Source organism: Lissotriton vulgaris, chromosome 1_2 (genome assembly GCF_964263255.1).
Source record: "Lissotriton vulgaris chromosome 1_2, aLisVul1.2, whole genome shotgun sequence".
Lineage (NCBI taxonomy): Eukaryota > Metazoa > Chordata > Amphibia > Caudata > Salamandridae > Lissotriton > Lissotriton vulgaris.
This window is the reverse complement of record NC_141686.1, coordinates 114490119-114503902: the sequence shown is the minus strand read 5'-3', so window position 1 is coordinate 114503902 and position 13784 is coordinate 114490119. Positions and strand designations below refer to the sequence as shown.

At 48.2% G+C, this 13784-nt stretch overlaps 1 protein-coding gene across 1 annotated transcript in view; it reads right to left on the bottom strand.

Annotated features, from left to right (window-relative positions):
* Positions 1 to 13784, bottom strand: part of KIAA1549 (KIAA1549 ortholog) — a 539186-nt gene that overhangs the window by 281156 nt on the left and 244246 nt on the right. The window contains exon 9 of the mRNA XM_086952955.1: positions 501 to 679. Coding sequence (XP_086809081.1) covers positions 501 to 679 — 179 coding nt within the window. The remainder of the gene's footprint in view (positions 1 to 500; positions 680 to 13784) is intronic.

Below are 13784 nucleotides of genomic sequence, written 5' to 3'. Positions count from 1 at the left end.
TTAAGCGTGCTGGAGTGGTGCCTATATAGGCACCCCACACGTTGCTTCCGGTGTGGACGACATCACGCACAGCCTTTCAATGCCACCTATCTAATTTTGGATCCAGTTTGACGCCTGGGGAAAGTTATAAGGTAAATAATCTGCGGCTAGAAGTCTCCATCAGATTAGGTGAACAGCACAGATTAAGCACGCCATTAAGGATACAACCAACAATCCTGCCTCGGAGACAGCGAAAGACAACACTAGAGCTGCTGGTAAGAAGTATTAGAGATAGCCCTCTAAATTCTTTAGTTTTGTTTGACTCCTTAAAGTGAATGGTGGAATGCATGGGTGCACTAATCGCAAAATAACGACTACTAAGTAGAGTGGGCCGAACATAAGTAATTACTGATTTGTTTACTGCCGATTTACAACTTTTGCAATACGTCTGGTTGCTGTTCTTTGGGAGAGCCCTCCCCTTCAGTACACACAGGCCCCCTTATTTGCCATGATAATCTTACCTTTTGCCTCTGCTGAATGTTGCTCATAGTGTCTGGCTGGAACTCTAGCTTATTGGATCGACAAAGCTTCCAGTACAATATGACGACTATGATCATCACAAGGCACACTGGCACCACCACACCAACGATGATGAGTAGGTTCTGAGAGTCCTTGGGGGCTTCCTGCACCATGTTCACAGCTGTGGGATGGCAAGGAAGCGGTTGATTCACACATTCATAATTAAAAAAGGTGAGAAACGATTTTCACTGGGACACTTTGTGGCGAAGTTCTAGATTTGCACATGTGCTCAGTCTCCAATAACATAACGCACAGACTTTACACAAAATTGAAGGCACTAAAACAATATTATTATTAATCAAAACAACAGTCCAATGAATTGAAGAAACAATTCATTCTTGTAAAGTAGTAATTGATGTCTTATTTTCCACAAAACAGTTCATTTAAATGATATATTTTCTCCAGATGGACATGCTTCAATCAAATCCTTTGCTTTACTCATCTTAAACAAAAACATGAATCAATTATCAGTCAAGAGTGAACTTCGAATAACATAAATCAGTCATCTTTTGAAAACCAACACGTTTTTTCCAGCTAGCCAGGGTTCTCAAGGCTTAAATGCTTTTTTGACAAGCAACAGAAATGAGTTTCGTAATCTTGTGTAGACAGGTATAATACCCCAAAATTTAACAAATAGTAATCCTTTTGGGAGATTTAACAGTGTTCGTATATGTTATTTAGTAAGTATCGGACCCACAATGAAGTCTGTCAACAGTAAAAATGACTAAGACCACAACTCGAGTTGTGGCCATCTCATGGGGAGTTGCTATACAGGGAGCTCCCGGCGTGGAACCAAAGGCATGAGCTGCCTCTATGGGAAATATGAAAAGCCTCCAAAGGTGTAACTTACTCTTCCTGATCAATTAGAAGGCACTCCCACTGATTAGTGCAGCCTGGAGGCACTACATTGTTTTGTAAGAGACCGGCCTAGATTCCTGGCTATTGGTGGTAGATAAGAATGAAAGCATCGTCCTATGCACTATGTAACACACTCCAAAGAGCTTAGCAAAATTGTGAGTTTACAAAAGGACCAGGAAGGCCACTTGCTTAAGGTTTGCAAAACTGCAACAAGGCCTCCAAGGTATGAGGGTCAACACTCCCTTTCAGTTAGGTCCCTCAGACCATAGTAGCCAGGCTAACAGCGTCCCCTACCGTTGATTATAAAAGGCTAGTCCATCGTTGGTCACTTGCACCTTAGAGGGAGGGAGCATTTGGGTGCCAACTGGAGTGGTCCCATTCATCTTGGGAGAACTTCACCTTCCGCATTCTCTCGTGTTGGTAAATGAGAGAGGGTAAGCCACTACAGCAAATAAGTCAGTGCATGGATTGTATTGTCTACTTTGTTGCCCCCAAGTGTATATAAGATTTAACAGGAGAAATGAGGCTCAGGATGATTCACCGGGAAACATCCGTTACAACGCGGATGTTACAACGCGGTGCTGTTACGACGCGTCCGTAACAACGCAAGTCGTTACCACGACTTGCGCTGGAGGGCGCTAGAAGATTAAAAATAGTAAATTTACTATTCCAACACCTTCCCTAGTGTCCACGGGGACTGGTGTTAGAATAGTAAATTATACCATTCGATATCCGCGCCCCCAACGCAAGTCGTGGTAAGGACTTGCGTTGTAAGGGACGCGTTGTAACAGCACGCGTTGTGACGGTACGCGTTGTACCGTCACCAATCCGATTCACCAAAGGTCTAGCGAAAATGCAACATCACATCCTATCTGCTACACAAAACGTCTGGTTTGCTAACCAATGGGCCAGAGCATTTCTTTTAATTGGAAAGGTAATTTGGTAGTGGAAATGAAAGTGGAGGTTCTGATCATTATGCATTAACCAAGCTGAAGCTGGAAAAAGGACAGACAGGGACCTAGAACTTGTCAACAAACTGGGAAAGTCTACCACAACCTACTGTCGCTTCAAGGGCTCAGACTCGTACTAGTAATTACAAATGTATCCACTCCTTCGAACCTTGCATAGTTAGCCTCTTTAGTTTTCCCTTGGGAGGGCGAGAAGAATGTATGGCTCTAATAAGAGGCCTGGTTCTGTAAAGATCAATACTCCCTTGGACATAAGGAGATCGCAGAACACCTAGGTGAGTAGATTTTACTGGGAATAGTAAACTCCTCCTTAATACTGTGCAAGTCATGCAACTTGCACACAGCACCCAGTAAAGTTTATTTTTGTCCTGGCATTCATTCTGTCTAAAATGTAAGCTCACAAAAGAAATGAGTACGACTGCCCTAATAATGGGGCAGGACAGATGGGTTAACTCAAAGACGCGTCTCTGTGATATACAATGCAGATTATTTTTTCCTGTTCTTTGTATAGCGGACGGCCAACTTGGTTTTAGCATAAGTCCAAGACTGCGCCCCGCAATGGTAATGGTTTAGTGTATGACCGTTTGCCGCATGGTTCTGGGGAGCTGATTTGAATTCCCAATGGACCATCAGCAGTGTCTTTTGAACAATGACCACTGGCACCAAAGTTGAGCCGTGAGCTCTACTATCCGTTTTTTTTTTTTGTAGTGTGGCATTTATCCCTTTAAAGTATTGCTTATTTGAGCGAACCGCAGGATGGTGAATTTTAATGTATGAGACTATTAGAGACTTGTGTGTCTCGTGATAATAGTTCAGTAGAATATGTGTGAATGTAAACCCGGGGAGGGTGCAGCCTTATTACGATCTTTTTGTAAATTCGGTACATGCGCACAGGTACATACCCGAGCTGTACTTCTCTGCATCCATACCATTAATGTATGTTGGTGTAAATGGAGCATTTTGGATTTCCAGGTATGGTATGGAAATTATCTATCACAAACAGCACCTGCATAAATAGTATTCATTATCACTCTGTTTTAATTTTAGGCAGCTCAGTTTTTCAATTTCCTCAAAAACTTATCATTGCCCACTAGTAGGTTTACACCTGGTTGCTTCGTAGTAAATATGTCTAAGTATTTATGCATTTTTTGTTTACTATGTGAGTACATTTTTACCTGTTTTCTCATTTTGTTATTTCTTGTTACTCCTCCCCTAGCCCCTTTTCTCTTCCTGTAGGTACGGTGTACAGTTGGGTAGCACATGGGTCCGCTCAGCCTAATGACACTGCCTGGCAGTTCACGATGGCAATAATACGTGTCGGCGACTCCTAACACCGTGGTCTAAACATGGTATTCTGTTTTAATCATGAGCTCGGGAGACATATATTAAAGAAGTTGGGAAACACCACGCGGACTCATTTTTAGGTCTCGGCTAGCGTAGGCTGCGCTTGCGCAGTCTCGCTGGCGAGATTTTATGTTTTCTAGTAGTGGGGCTTAAACCTGCCCCTCTTCTCCATTGGCTGGCCTCCTAAATGCTGGCCAGCCATTGGAGAAGAGGTTTGTCTTTCCATTTAAGCCCCGTCTTTTTCAGATTGAGGGGTGTGTTTTTTCGGTCCTTTCTCTCTGTGACGTCTTCAGTCAATCAACAAAAACACGCCCCCCAATCTGAAAAGGACGGGGCTTTAACTCATTCCGTTCCATTTCCCTACATTTAGTTAATTTCTTGAGACTTTCAGTTCAAATAGTCAGGGGTCACGGCACAAACGAAATAGCTAAGCTATTTATTGAGACCCTTCTTTCAGAGTGTTGCCGTAAGCAGAGCGTGGGGGCGGGGACAGCACGGGTTGCTCTCGAGGTGTGCGTTGAGACGCCTCTGGTTCCCGCGTCCCAGCCGGAGTATGTGATATGTTTACATTTTTCAGACATCTGGCGGCTGCTTTGCGGCTCTGGACGGTTCTGCGGCCCTGCTCCTGTGGGAACGTCACCGGGTGGATCGGGGAGCAGCTTTATTAATTGGTTTTGAATGAGCAGTTAATCCCGGACATCTGCTGCCTGCTGTTGCATGTGCGCACGAGCTGCCAGCTCCGAGACGCGGCTGTCAGGGGAAGCAGCGCTGTAAAGCCTGAGACATGGGGCTGCTCCGTCACACGAGGCGTGGGCTGGAGTAATTCCTATCTGCAGGGCACCGAGGAATGGACCTGCCCATCGGGAGTGACAAGAAAAGGTGCATCTTCAGACTCCACTCCAACTACCTTGGTGCATTAGCTTATCCCCGCCTCAGCTGTGAAGATGCTCTCTGCTCCCGGGGCTCCCTTGCCTTGGTGAAGATGCTCGGTGTGCTGGAACTGTGGGCACGAGAAACAGTGACCGGCACGCGTACAGCATCGACGGGCTGGAAGACGGTTGGGGACCAGGGCTAGCTTATTGGAGGCACAAACTAATGAGAGGAGGATCGTGCTACAGATGCCCAAGAACCCGAGCTTGGTCCTCGAGGTATCCCACGCTCGGGGCGGCGATGGCTGCAGACACGGGGCCTCAGCAGCAGAGATCCCGCTAGCCCCCCGGAGGTCACCTGGGAAAGTCGGGAGCGGAGTGGCTACAGCGCGAGTAGCTTGAAGCGGTAAAATGCCACACAGGGGCTGTCAAGGCCTTCCCACCACACCCAGCACGTGAGAGCGGGGTACGGACAAAAACACCCCGCCGGCCGGCGCAGGGAGACTCCTACAGCAGAGCACGAGAGCCAGAGGCGAGTAAAGTGCGAGCGCTGCCAGGAAGTCAATTGCTCGTAGCTTTTATCTGGTTGGAGGCTTATCAAAAGTTAACGTGAGATTCGTCTCAACTCGTCTCTTGCAAGTGTGATGTGTCAGAGTCGGGAGGTAAATCTCTGGTAAATCTCTGATATGTTCATTGAGGGATAACGCCCATTTTGTTTTTTCTTTATATTTGCTTTTGGGCATCCATCTTGTCTTGCCTCTGTTCCCTGGTTGTGCTTGCTTTTCTGGCCTCTGCCCTTGGTTGTGCTCGCTTTTCTTGCCTCTGTTCCCTGGTTGTGCTCGCTTTTCTTGCCACTGCCCCCTGGTTGTGCTAGCTTTTCTTGCCTCTGTTCCCTGGTTGTGCTCGCTTTTCTTGCCTCTGCCCCCTGGTTGTGCTCGCTTTTCTTGCGTCCGTTCCCTGGTTGTGCTCGCTTTTCTTGCCTCTGTTCCCTGGATGTGCTCGCTTTTCTTGCCTCTGCCCCCTGGTTGTGCACGCTTTTCTTGCATCTGTTCCCTGGTTGTGCTCGTTTTTCTTGCCTCTGCCCCTGCTTGTATTTGTTTTTCTTGCCCCTGTTCCCTGGTTGTGCTCGTTTTTCTTGCCCTCTGCCCCCTGGTTTTGCTCGCTTTTCTTGCCTCTGCCCCCCTGATTGTGCATGTGAAAGAATATAATTATGTAAAACAGTTGATTGGTCTTAGCTGGAGACAGTTCTGACAATACAAAGTGCATGTACGTCAATGCGAGATATAAAACACATAACAAAACTAGGTATAGAAGATCAGCACTTCACTTCAATTACTTTAGAGCTAGCGTGTAAGTGGCTGTGTGTGTGTGTAGCTCTGTGTGTGTGGCTGTGTGTGTGTGGCTGTGTGTGTGTGGCTCTGTGTGTGTGTGGCTCTGTGTGTGTGTGGCTCTGTGTATGTGTGGCTCTGTGTATGTGTGGCTTTGTGTGTGTGTGTGTGTGTGTGTGTGTGTGTGGCTCTGTGTGTGAGTGTGTGGCTCTGTGTGTGTGTGTGGCTCTGTGTGTGTGTGGGTGGCTCTGTGTGTGTGTGGGTGGCTCTGTGTGTGTGTGGGTGGCTCTGTGTGTGTGTGGGTGGCTCTGTGTGTGTGTGGGTGGCTCTGTGTGTGTGTGGGTGGCTCTGTGTGTGTGGCTCTGTGTGTGTGTGGGTGGCTCTGTGTGTGTGTGGGTGGCTCTGTGTGTGTGTGGGTGGCTCTGTGTGTGTGGCTCTGTGTGTGTGTGGGTGGCTCTGTGTGTGTGTGGGTGGCTCTGTGTGTGTGTGGGTGGCTCTGTGTGTGTGTGGGTGGCTCTGTGTGTGTGTGTGGGTGGCTCTGTGTGTGTGTGTGTGGGTGGCTCTGTGTGTGTGTGTGTGGGTGGCTCTGTGTGTGTGTGGGTGGGTGGCTCTGTGTGTGTGTGGGTGGCTCTGTGTGTGTGTGGGTGGCTCTGTGTGTGTGTGGGTGGCTCTGTGTGTGTGTGGGTGGCTCTGTGTGTGTGTGGGTGGCTCTGTGTGTGTGTGGGTGGCTCTGTGTGTATGTGGGTGGCTCTTTGTGTGTGTGCGGCTGTGTGTGTGGGGGGGTGTGTGTGGGTGTGTGTGTGGGGGGCTGTGGGTGTGTGGGGGCTGTGTGTGTGTGGGGGGGGGGCTGTGTGTGTGGGGGGCTGTGTGTGGGGGGGCAGTGTGTGTGTGTTGGGGCAGTGTGTGTGTGGGGCTCTGTGTGTGTGTGGGTGCAAATGCAATAGGTCTCGCATTTGTGAGAATTTAAGCTATTACTCTCTACTACTCTCTAATGCTTACCTATTGCAATTGTAATTGACAATACCATATATTTATCGGTTTTAAAAAAAACAAGCATTTGCAATGCAATAGGTCTCGCATTAGGAAAGTTTGAGCTATTGGTATTGTAAATGACACATTTTTTATTTATGTGTTCGTTTTGAAAATAGCGAAATTAATAGCTTTGTAATTTACAATGCCAATAGTTTTAACTTTCGCAAATGTGACACCTATAGCATTTGTAATGAAATATGTTGTATTTATGTGACTTGGATGTATTGATATTACAAAGCAATGGCTTTTTAAAAATAATTAATACTTAAATAAAAGTTATTGTAATTTATAATGGCAATAGCTTAAACGTTTGTAAGTAACTTTTGTGAAGATTATGTTCAGTGTATTTTATTGTGACGAAAATCCAAGAACAGAAGTAAAATATTAACATCTTTTTGTGACATTTGTAATAAAGCTTGAAACATTGAGAGAACATATTTGAACCAGTTGTTGTTGAATGTTTGCACAGATTGATGCTGTGGTGGTGACGAGTGATACTGTGGTGAGGCCGATAGAGTGAGTGAGGGCGAGTGAGGGCGATAGATAGATAGTGGGGACACGGCCAGTCAGAGGATGAAGTGTGAAGGGGTTGTGAGGAAAAGGGGGACACGTCAGGGGGGGGGATGGAGGGATGAGGTGCATAAGTTTAATAGAGGCTAGAGGACAATGTAGAAACTGTAAAACACAGAAGGGAGAGGGGGCAGTAATATGAAGGAAAATAGCAAAGGGGAATGGAAAAATAGGAATGACCAGCAGGATAGAGGAGGGATGGTGAAGAGGCAAAAATGGATGAGACAGCCTGAAAGGAGAAGGAAACCAGCCGGATTAAAAAAAATGTCCAACAGCGTTCCATATTTTACAGATCCCTTCAGCATTTTGAGCCCCAGTTTAGCATCATATGAAGACTGCAACACATGTCACAGATGTACTCATTTCCAGAAGAAACCTGACCACTAGGGGTGAGTTCTCTGTACCATGCATGCTGCAGATCAGGGCTAAACACCCAGCACATGTGTACAAATGACGGTTACATACTCACTTTCAACATATTCATTCTTGTATTTTATTCATGACTATCAAAAAACACCCTGTCGCCTCGAACGGTAGCAGGGGTTCTGTGCACTAAAACTCCAGCAGTTGTACGAAAAGCGTTACATTTGACCACAAATTAAAGTGCAATAAAATTATAATCAAAAGATTAGAAGCAAAATGCAATACAAAAGCCCTAAAAATATCGCTTCGAAAATGTTTGACAAATAGTTGTTACCGGTTACACTGCTAGAAGCCTAGGTCTGGGGATTTCTAATTTAGGCAGCGTCTGACTGCGAGCCAACCTAGACGGATCCTTTGGACAGGTAGTTTTAGGGATAAACAAGCAAGTGGTTTTTGTTGTTTAAGCACCTTTATGTTATCCATGTACATTTAAATTGGGAAAGGAAGTGCAAAGGCAATGGCGAACAATAATTAAAAAAGAGTGTTGAGATGAAATCTGTGGAGAGCAACAGGGTGAAAAACGGTTTCTGAGGCTAGAGGGGGGACACAAAAGGGCCTACAAAAAGTGCATTGGCATTCTTCCAGCTAAGAAATAACTGCAGCTGAGACAGCATAAAGTTATTTGTGAAAAGAAAAGGCGCGATACTTGCAGTGTTCTGCAGTTCCCAAGTTCAGATCCCGCCAAGGGGGCCGCAGGCCTCCATCCTTCCAGGGTCGGTAAATTGAATACCATTGTAGTGAGTAAAAGTAGCACCTGTCTTAAACAGCGCATCGAAACGACCAAAGTGTCTAACAAAGCACTATCTAACAAAACAAGGATGGGATTGTTTTTACTACAGAAAAATGTGCAAGTGAAGAGGCTGGAATGTGACAGTAGAAGCATGGGAAGAGGGGTGAGAGAACAGAGGCAGCAGTAAAACGGGTTGCAGCAAAAAAGAACTAGCCATGTCTTCATCTTCTTGTTCTGCATGAAATTAAAACTACAATCTCAGTACAAGTCGGGAAGGGGGGGGGGAGAGGGAGGGCGGGGGCATGGCCAGGATGGCTAAAATGGCAGACGCCATTTGAACGAGCTCCGACTGAGCCTCATAAAGCCATAAATATCCTGCTGTGAACTCAAGCCTAAAATGACTGCCTCCCCATACTGTGTTTGAGGCAAAGCTGTGGCGGCTCCCTGGGGTCCGAGGGTGGCTAGGAGTACGAAAAGTGGCAAAAGACTGAGACTATGAAATGTGGGCCTACCTGTGTTCCTGTGCTCGAACGGCTGCCTTTCCTGAGGCGACCTGGCCAGGGAAGCGACAACAGCGACTGCTGGCGGACATGCTTGGGTCCTGTTGGCGTATTTCGGCGGAGTTGCTGTGCTCGCCTCCTGGAGTTGCTGACGCAGAGGTATGTGGCCCCCGCCCGAGAATCCTGAAGGTGAGACATGGCGTTTCCTCCTGACCCAAGGCAAGACGACAGATGACTGAGGTGGCGCTGACCAGAGACTGTGCGGCGGATCTCCATTGGCGGGGGTTGTGCCTCTGATAGAACCCCCCACCCCACTGGCGGGTGCACGACAGAGAGCTGCGGACGCCGGCTCTGCAACGCTGCAGGCCTGCCTCTGCTGCATTGTGGAAAGACTCAGCAGCTGCCCTCCGGCGATAGAAGGTGGTGCACCTGGCTCAGGAGACATGAGGTGAGCGGGGAAGACCGCGAGTGCTGGACTTTACACTGGGCCCGACCGGTGTGGGTGTAGCGGGGTCACCACACTCGGAGGCACGCCGGAGAGCTGGAAAAAAAAATTTGCTTTACAAAGGACTGACTTCAGGGATTTTAATCATTGATATCAATTATGAAGCTATCTTGCAATTGAGTTACAGATGGTCCGTGCCGACTCTGTCCTTCTTTAAACGATCCAGCGCTGAAGGGCGCTCAGCCAATGGCGCGCTAGCAGGGCGGAGCCTTGGAGGCAGCCGAAGAGCAGGGGCTACGAATTCTGCGCAGCTGCCGTCCTGCCCTGCCCGTGCATCGCAGCTGCCGTTCCCGCAGAAAGTTACCAGGCTGCAAGTTGTCAGCCTGTCCCTGGTCTGGAGCCCCTGGTAGCGTCGCCCCCGCCCGCCCATCCATCGGGAGCAGAGGACCCGGAGCTCCATGAATCATTGTCCCCCAACAGCAGCGGTGAGGAGCGTGTGTGTGTGCCTGCACGCGTGAGTGTGTGTGCCTGCGTGAGTGTGCCTGTTGCGCCCGTGCGTGTGTGTGTGTGTGTGTGTGTGTGTACATGCATGAGTGTGGCTGTGTGTGTGTCCATTTACTTGCCGATTAGTACAAAAAGACAAGGGTAAGCATTTAATTTCTAATTCAGCGCGTTGAGCGAAAGCACGCCCACACAGCAACCAGCCAGCGCGCTCCCGAGGACAAATCCGAGTCGGAAAAAGCGCGCGTCCGACTTGCGTCCACATTCCCAAAACAGGGCGACTATAGTTGTCGAGCTAGAGAGCAGTGCTTCGCACTGCTTTTGTCTAGGCTCGGCCTAATAAATGAAAAAAATGACATTTGGAATGCCAATAGCTCTAACTTTAACAAAGACGAGACCATTGCATTGTAAATGCTTGTTAAATTTCTTTACTGAGAGTAAGGAATTAACTGTAGCAGTCTGAGGACCTTATTACATTTTTATGCGCAGAAGAGAAATATAGGACTTTAGATTGGATAAGTCCATTACACTCATCTTGTATAGATAGGTATGCTTTTACTATATGGGTTCTTCAAGCCTGAATAGGAAAGTGGCAATGACGATAACACTAGTCAGCTGGAAAGCACTATTCAACAAGCTCCGGTGGGTTGCTTCCGAGCATTGCCCTCGTTATGGGGGTGGGGGATCTGTCCCTTGACACCATATGTTTTTCTATATATACACCTTTCTTTTGATGGACACAATTTCACCAAAGCTATACGGGTTTCTAGTGTGGGCTGAGGCCGCAGGACCCATCTGACATTCACTTGTATTTTTGGGGTGTGGGACACAGGTGTTTTTTTAAGCATTTCTTTTGACGCAAATGTATGTATGTGTACTCCACGGAACGAATATTTGTGTTATTTTTGCTTTAACTTCCACTGTTTGTCTGAGTAGAGCGTCTGTATGCACAGTTTCCTTTCGTATTGGATACTGTTTTTCCTAATAAAGGAATGCAAAAAATTATGTGCAAATCCTGAATATCTTCCCGATTGCTTAGATAAACATGGCTGTTAAGTTGATCTTTCATTATTTGAACTTCCTGAATCATACTCTGTAAAGTTTTCAGGGTCAGGAGTACTCTTTTTACATCTTGCGAACTAGACCGCTTGAGTCGTAGGTTTGCAAAAAATACCTAATGTCAGCTTACAGTGGGCTTAGAGCCTGCTCATTGCTTACCATTTGCTTGTTTTTCATTTGTTAAGTTGCCTGGGCTTTTCTTGCTCCGTCTGTGTTTGTTCCTGGAGCACCCTCATTACTTGTATCCATCCACTTCTTAATATTCAGGCACTACTTTTTTTTCTTTTTGATTAAGCACTTCGTGAGAGTGCGTGCATTTTCCAGCTGTCTCCCTCATGTACCTCTTTTCTTCCCTGCACTTTGCTGCTTTCTTGCCTATGCCCGTCACCCCGTTCCTGCAGAGTTGCTCTTACCATCATATCCTTCGGCCTCCATTTACTTTCTTGCCCATTTGCTTCTCATACCCAGCTCCACTTTGCTCTCTTGCCCCTGAGCTTTCCTTCCGCACACGCTCGATGTTGCCCAAGTCATGTACTTTTTATCTGTCCTCTTTGCTGTTTCTGTACTACCCTCCTCTACTTTTCCCTAGCCACTCCCTCTGTGTTGCTTACCCCTCACCTTTTTTTTTAAAATGAAATTTGCACTACTTAATTTTTTTTAATTACCCACTCGGATCAGTATATTAAAATAAGCATTTGCAATGCAATAGGTCTCGCATTAGGAAAGTTTGAGCTATTGGTCTTGTAAATGACAATTTTTTTATTTATGTGTTGGTTTTGAAAATAGGTAAATTAATAGCTTTGTCCTTTACAATGCCAATAGTTATAACTTTCGCAAATGGCACACCTATAACCTGGGGTTGCGCTGAGTGATGCTGTGGTGGTGCTGAGTGATGCTGTGGTGGTGCTGAGTGGTGCTGTGGTGGTGCTGAGTGATGCTGAGTGATGCTGTGGTGGTGCTGAGTGATGCTGTGGTGGTGCTGAGTGATGCTGCGGTGGTGCTGTGGTGGTGCTGAGTGGTGCTGTGGTGGTGCTGAGTGGTGGTGCTGAGTGGTGCTGTGGTGGTACTGAGTGGTGTTGTGGTGGTGCTGAGTGATAATGTGGTGGTGCTAAGTGATAATGTGGTGGTGCTGGTTGGTGCTGTGGTGGTGCTGAGTGGTGCTGCTGAGTGGTGCTGTGGTGGTGCTGCGGTGGTGCTGCGGTGGTGCTGTGGTGGTGCTGAGTGGTGGTGCTGAGTGGTGGTGCTGAGTGGTGGTGCTGAGTGGTGGTGCTGAGTGGTGGTGCTGAGTGGTGCTGTGGTGGTGCTGAGTGGTGTGTGGTGCTGAGTGGTGTGTGGTGCTGAGTGGTGCTGTGGTGGTGCTGAGGTGGTGCTGAGTGATAATGTGGTGGTGCTGAGTGGTGCTGTTGTGGTGCTGAGTGGTGCTGTGGTGGTGCTGAGTGGTGCTGTGGTGGTGCTGAGTGGTGCTGTGGTGGTGCTGAGTGATAATGTGGTGGTGCTGAGTGATGCTGGGGTAGCGCTGAGTGATGATGTGGTGATGATGTGGTGGTGCTGTGGTGGTGCTGAGTGTTGCTGGGGTGGCGCGTGGTGGTGCTGAGTGGTGCTGTGGTGGTGCTGAGTGATGCTGAGGTGGCGCTGAGTGATGCTGAGGTGGCGCTGAGTGATGCTGAGGTGGCGCTGAGTGATGCTGTGGTGGTGCTGAGTGGTGCTGTGGTGGTGCTGAGTGGTGCTGTGGTGGTGCTGAGTGGTGGTGCTGAGTGGTGGTGTTGAGTGGTGCTGTGGTGGTGCTGAGTGGTGCTGTGGTGGTGCTGAGTGATAATGTGGTGGTGCTGAGTGATGCTGGGGTAGCGCTGAGTGATGATGTGGTGATGATGTGGTGGTGCTGAGTGTTGCTGGGGTGGCGCGTGGTGGTGCTGAGTGGTGCTGTGGTGGTGCTGAGTGATGCTGAGGTGGCGCTGAGTGATGCTGAGGTGGCGCTGAGTGATGCTGTGGTCGTGCTGAGTGGTGCTGTGGTGGTGCTGAGTGGTGCTGTGGTGGTGCTGAGTGGTGGTGCTGAGTGGTGGTGTTGAGTGGTGCTGTGGTGGTGCTGAGTGGTGTTGTGGTGGTGCTGAGTGGTGCTGTGGTGGTGCTGAGTGATAATGTGGTGGTGCTAAGTGATAATGTGGTGGTGCTGGGTGATAATGTGGTGGTGTGGTGGTGCTGAGTGGTGCTGTGGTGGTGCTGAGTGGTGCTGTGGTGGTGCTGAGTGGTGCTGTGGTGGTGCTGAGTGGTGCTGTGGTGGGGCTGAGTGATAATGTGGTGGTGCTGAGTGATGCTGGGGTAGCGCTGAGTGATGATGTGGTGATGATGTGGTGGTGCTGTGGTGATGCTGATTGATGCTGGGGTGGCGCGTGGTGGTGCTGAGTGGTGCTGTGGTGGTGCTGAGTGATGCTGAGGTGGCGCTGAGTGATGCTGAGGTGGCGCTGAGTGATGCTGTGGTGGTGCTGAGTGATGCTGTGGTGGTGCTGAGTGATGCTGTGGTGGTGCTGAATGATGCTGTGGTGGTGCTGAATGATGCTGTGGTGGTGCTGAATGATAATGTGATGGTGCTGAGGTGGTGCTG